Genomic DNA, 6,894 nt, shown 5'->3' on the forward strand with positions numbered 1-6,894 from the left:
AAAAAAACAAATTAATTCAATTATTAATTAATACTAAATTTATTAATTCAAATATTAATAAATTTTATTAAAAATATTAATTTAATTATTTTATTTACCGATTAAGAAATAAATTACAAAATTGTAAGGAAGTTTCACGAGACAATTTTGCTAGACCCAGAAGCAAAGAGGAGGATCATAAATTAAACCTAACCCACGAAAAATAATTGATTATAACGTAAGGATATTTTGTGCTTGGTGCTAAATTAGTAAATGAATACCATAAGAATTTGACTTTATAATATACTTATACTATAGTCAAATGTATTGAATGTTTGGGACATGAAAGAGATTATATCAAATTATTGCAGTTTATTCTTGCTAACTTAATTATTAAATTTTATGTTTTTTTAAAGTTCATATTATTTTTGAATTATGCGATCAATGCTATATGGCTTAAACTTTATACTTGAACTTTATATTTTGTTTTTTTTCATTTTATTTCATTGACTTAGTTATTATATGGCGTAGCTTATGTTTTTTAATTAAATGGTAGAGGAAGTCAATATTCTTTGAATTATGTAATTAACATCATGGCTCGATATACTAAATTTATTATTGAATTATATATATATATATATATATGTATATATATATAGTGGACAATAGACTTATCTTGCACCTAAATTGTACAAGAGGAGCCAACTCTTTCCCCATTCATATCTTTTCACCCCACTCTTTAAGATTCGAGTTCGAAACATGCAACATGTAAGTTGCAAGCTTTAACCACGGACCATGGGCGGCCCTGCCTTTAGGCAATTGAGGCAGGCGCCTAGGGCCCCCAAAATTTTGGGGCCCCTCAATTTTTTTAATATAATAATATTATTTTTAAGTTTTAAAATTTTTTTTAATTAAATAATATTAATATTATTTATTATGTTCTATTTCCATAATTGACTTACCAACTAATTAATAAATAATAAAATTATATTTTAAAATATAAAATAAATACAATTTAATTCTTTTTTTTCAAGTCTTATATTTCTCAACTAACAACTTTATTGTATTTCAAATTATCTATTACTCCCATCTCTCTCTCTTACTCTCTCTAAAAAATTTTTTTCATCTCTCACACTCTCATCTCTTGGTTTCACTATGATTATTGTTCCAACTATTGTGTTCATCATCTTCGGACCTCCAATTCTATGTAATTTTCATCAATTCTAATTTTTATTTAAATGTTTGTATATTATTTTTCTATTATTTTCACTTTGAATTTTTTTTTTCTATTTTTTCTTAGATTTTGGAAGCTTTGAGATTATAGCGTTGTATCCGACAAGAATCCAATATCTCTAAAGTTTACTCGCCAATCGATTTACAATAATAATAATAATCAGGTTATATTGTTTCAATCTACTATTTCTATAAATTTATTAAATTTATTTTTATTTGTTTACATAATTTGTCAATTTATAGTTAGTGTTAATTTTGAAATTTAATTATGTCAACGAGAAAATATGACTCCGGATATGAAAAACGAAGAAAGAAAAAAAAAAAAAAAAGAATTAGTGTCATCTCAAAAGGGAGTTCTTGATAAATTTATTTTTAGTTCTAAACAAAATATAAATGAGTAAGATGAAAATCCTCCAAAAAACGAGCAATTAATTTCAGAGATGAAATTAGAATCTAATAATAATAATAATAATAATAATAATAATAATAATAATAATAATAAAATGGAGAGAAACATGATAGAAAATGGCTTATATATTCTAAATATTTAGATAGAGTATTTTATTTTTGTTGTAAGTTATTTTGCCAAAAATTAAATAACCAACAACTAGCTAATACTTGAAAATCTTGAATATAAAACTTTAATTAGTGATTTTGCATCTCAAAAAGTTAAAAAAATTAATTTTAAATAAAAATAAAAATTAAACAAAATATTAAGGGTCCTTGAATAAATTATTCGCCTAAGGCCCCATATTATCAAGAGCCGGCCCTGCCACGGACGTGTCTCCTACGAGAGACACACATGGACATTTTATTATATACCATTATATATATATATATATATATATATATATATATGGGCATTTTATTATTCATTAGTATATTTATTTTCTTGTAGGGAGAGGTGGGCGTGTGCTTGAGAAATGCAGTGAGGGTACGGCTACAGCCCATGTCTTTTATCTCTAAAGTTGACGTGCATCCATTCCACGTGGCGGTGCTGCTCTGCCCAGATTCGTACAAGTGTCGAGCAATTGCCTTCCAAACATGATCATCGTCGTAGTGATGAGCTTCATTAATTTCAGTATAAACCTGCATGCAGAACAATTGTTACTGTTGTTATCACAAAAGATCACGTGAGAAAAAATTAATGCTCATTACTCAGTATGAATCATTTGAGGAGCAAAAACATTCTATCTTTTTTATAAAAAATAAAAAATTCTTAATAAGATTAAATTCAAGTAACGATGGCATTAACGTAAACAATAATTATCACTTGCCTAAAAGTACCTTCAAGATAATAAGATTACATAAAAACTGATAAATTGTTTTAAAATAAAAAGAAAAAACTAAAAGAAAATCCCTATATGTTTAGTTCAATAAATTTAAAAAAAAAAAAAACGATATTTAGTGTTTTTATTACGACTACTAAAGCTCTTTATGTTTTCCGAGCTATACAAAATATTACTTTTGTTGTCCTTTTTAACAAGAGTTAATATAAAGACCAAGACTTGTGACTTTGGTGACCATAAAGTCACTGGTTCAATTTCCCCTTAAGAGGTTATCCCAGTGAATTACCAGGGGTGCGTCAATGGGCGGGTGGCTTTCACCCCCTGAATTTGATGCTGTATTATTGTGTTCAAAGTGGGGCAATGGTGACTAAAATCTCTGGATCATCAAATATATATATATATATATATATATATATATATAGAAAGACCAAAATATTCACAAAGGCAATTAATCGAATTAAAATAATATTAGACCCATCTACAAGTAGGAATGCACCTTGTTGACAGGCTTGTGATCCTGTTGTAGGTTGGACCAAGCAAGCATCCAATCACACTCATCTTCAGTTGCGTTCTTACCACGATACACAACAGCAGTTCCAAGGGTTCTTCTGTGCAAGAAAAAAAGCCTCCGCCCATCTTTAATGTCTCTGCACGGAGGAGCCACGGCAGGGATATCCCACACCTTGCTATCAACAAAGGTCGCTGTGTCCCCCGTGAAGTTGTAAAAGAAGCACACCGTGCTCACTTCGCAATTATCATCCATTTCCTTCGTTAACTTTTGCACATACTGCTCAAGATTTGGGTCTTCGTCATCTTTTGAGTTGCATTTCATGTTAAGAGCCACCATCTCCCTATCATTCTGAGTTATTGTGTTTCCTGCATATTCTGACATTTTTTTCCTAGTGGAGTCGATAGGATTGCCAAACACTACTTTGTTATGACACTATAATAGCTCTCTGTGTTCCGAGCTCTCACACACCCATGCACATATACACACATTAGAGGTATATATGAAAGTTTTGATTTGTTGGAAGTGGATTAGGCAAGAACCTAAAAGCATATTGACAGAAGAGAGAATATTTTGGAGTAGGGTGTGCATGGACCGTTAGTGTGAAAGGATAATTAATTTTATTGAGATAAGGCAAAAGCGTAAAGCAAAGAATAAGAATATTTAAATTAAAGTTGGGGTGTACGTGGTTGCATGATATAAAAAGTAGGTCGTCTGGAGATAAGGCAAGAGCGTAAATGGATACAGAATGAGAATTTTTAAACTAGACCGTTTCTTTACTCCAATTCTTTCAAAACATCCTTAGATGTATTTTGCATAATAGATTAAGTTTTGTTTCTGTGAATATAGATTTTATCAATATGGCATTCACCCAAGATCAAGTGCATTGGAGAAAATAAAAGAAAAGTGTATCAGAGTATTCTTTTTTGGGGCAAGGTATGTGAAGGTCGTTGCATAGGGTTTAGGCAAAAGAGTGATGGCAAGAAACCGTAGTTTTAAATTTTTATAATTTTATTTCTAAATTATTCGGAATCATCCATTTTAATATATCTTTCTCAAAGTTTCATTCATAATTTTTAAGTTTTCAATGTTCTTCAAAATTAAAATTGAAATTTCTATCAATGTCAAATCTTTTGTTGAATTTTCCATAAATGAGAGCCCAAAATTTTCCATTGAAAGTTGAAATTGTAGTCCTCAAAAATAGGTTGACTAGTAAAGATAGTACAGTATAAAAAATATCAGATATGTCATAAACAAACAAGAGAGAGAGACAGAGAGAATTAGATACCGCATATATAGATATACGTATATATATATATATATATTCTAGAATTAATATAATTTCACCATATTTATATAATATTCTAAGTAAGTTAGGCACTTATAATTATTTTTTGTACTTATGATGAAATCATGTTATTTTTTTTTTTAAAAAAATTCTTAAAAAATTACAAGATTTTTTAACGTTGTATCCCGAATGCACACAAGACTAGTATGTTAGATATGAAGATTCAGTGGTAGATCTAAAACATTTCTTGAGGATAAATACATATAGTTAAAAAATATGAATATATTTTTATTTATTTTTCAAAGTAAGTGATCAAAATTCACATATATGCACATTTAATAATAATAATAATAATAATAATATTATTATTATTATTATTATTATTATTTCAAATAACATTTAATAACCAAAAAAAGTCAAAAGAAACATTTGCTACTACATTATGGCTATAGGTCACTCTAGCAATTAGAACCTATACCCATTGACTCACCCATACCCATGATAAATAAAAGGGTTATAGTACGCCCATATAATTATATGGGTTATAAATGAGTGACCCATTTAGACTCATTTATTAAATGGGTTAAATGAGTGCACCCACTTAACCCATCGATTCATTTAAATTTTCAACCTTAATTAATTAATTTAAATTATTATATTTTAAAATATACTATAAATAAATAACTAATATTATAATTTAAATTTTTACGAACTTAATAGTTCAGGTTGAATAGTTATATAGTTATGTACATAATTTGAGTCGGTTTTCAAATTAATTAACATCTCTGCATCTTTTTTGTTGCATGACATGTCCATAATTATGTCGGTATATGATTATAGTATTATCTATATTTATTATTTGTAATTAAATTATATAATTATGTAATTAACATCAATCTACATGCATAATTTTATAATTATGAACAGCTATGTTACAATATGTACGTAATTATGCAATTATGTATACGTAAATGATTTGATTTACTTTGATTTTCTAAATTATTTAATATGCATGCATGCATGTGTATAGTTTATTTAATTGGTTTAATTTAGATATGTTCATAATTGAATCGACATGTAATTATATTAATGTTGATTATACTTATAATTTAAAATTAAACTACATAATTACATAATTACTATCATTATTCAAAAATCTATTTACATAATTTTGTAATATGAGCAATTATAAATATATACAATTGGTTTGGTTCATATGCATACATGTATGGTTAGATTCAAGTATGTTTGTCATTATGTAGTTATTGAATTAAACAACTCACTTACATTGTTATAATTTGGAAATGTATGAATATAAGTTTATTATCATGAACAATTCTATATGAATATGAATGTAAAAACACAATTATATATGTACATAATTGATTTGGTTAGATTTACCGAGTTAATTAATAGGCATGTATGTACGTAATTACGTAATTGATTTGATTTAAATATTTTTGTGATTATATAAATATGTAATTATAGAGGTAGTAACACATATCATTTGAAATTAAAATTCATGCGTAATCAATTCTATAATTCGGATATCTATGTACATAATTTTGTAATATGTTAATAGTTTAGTTCGAATATGCAAGTACTTGCGTAATTATGTGTACATAATTAATTTATTTACTTGTGAGTATACGTAATTATACAATTATGAGTGTACAAATTCAGTTGGATTTGTTTATGCAAATCAATTAATATACACGCATGCATGTATGAAATTACATAATTGGTTGATTAAGATTAGGGGTGGGCAAGAAAAATCAAAATATTGAACCAAATCGCAAAAATGAACTAAACCAAACAGAAAAATTGGTTAACAATTTTTTTGATTTGATTTCGCTTCAGAATTTTATATTTTTTCGGTTGTTTAGTTTCTGTTCGATCTATTCAATAACTCCAATTAACCAAACAAAACTGATATACTATAAATATATTTTAAAAAGACACAATATATATAATATTATATAAATTTGAATAATTTAAATTTTAAAAAATTGTATTGATCTAATATACGTGCCCAATTTTTATTTTGAATATTTTTAAATTTATATGTTGATTATTATGAAAGAAAAAATATTATTCATAGTAACTTTAAAATTTTAAATTATGCATAACAGTTCAACTTGGTTAACCAATGGATATTAATCTAAAAATCGGTTAACCAAATTTTGGTTAACTGATTTAAATGGTTTGGTTTCAGTTCGCATTTTCTAGCGAATCAAAACTTCAGTTCGGTTAGCTGTTCAATGGTAATGGTTTGGTTAACCAAACCACATTCACCCCTAATTAAATATATCTGTAATTTATAGACATGTACGTAATCATTTGTATTAATTAGTTACAACTACTTCTTAAAATTAAACCATATAATTGATTATGAAATCAATATTGTAATTTGAAAATCTATATACATAATTTTGTATAAATATATTTAGATATATATATGTATGTAATTATATAATTATGAGTGTACATGATTAGTTGAGTTTCGTCATGCAAATCAATTGATATGCATGCATGCATGTACGTAATAATGTAACTCATTGGCTAAGATATATTTATAATTTTATTGACATGTAACT

General features: G+C 26.7%; 1 protein-coding gene across 1 annotated transcript; it reads right to left on the bottom strand.

Moving 5' to 3' along the window:
* Positions 1–666: 666 nt before the first annotated feature.
* Positions 667–3,492, bottom strand: LOC131160571 (uncharacterized). Its single transcript, XM_058116383.1, has 3 exons — positions 2,998–3,492; positions 2,004–2,301; positions 667–784 (listed from the first exon to the last, which is right to left on the bottom strand). Exons 1-3 carry the CDS (start codon positions 3,391–3,393, stop codon positions 762–764), a joined length of 717 nt encoding a protein of 238 aa, XP_057972366.1. The 5' UTR covers positions 3,394–3,492; the 3' UTR covers positions 667–761.
* Positions 3,493–6,894: the final 3,402 nt, after the last annotated feature.

Source organism: Malania oleifera, chromosome 7, assembly GCF_029873635.1.
Source record: "Malania oleifera isolate guangnan ecotype guangnan chromosome 7, ASM2987363v1, whole genome shotgun sequence".
NCBI classification, from domain to species: Eukaryota; Viridiplantae; Streptophyta; class Magnoliopsida; order Santalales; family Ximeniaceae; genus Malania; species Malania oleifera.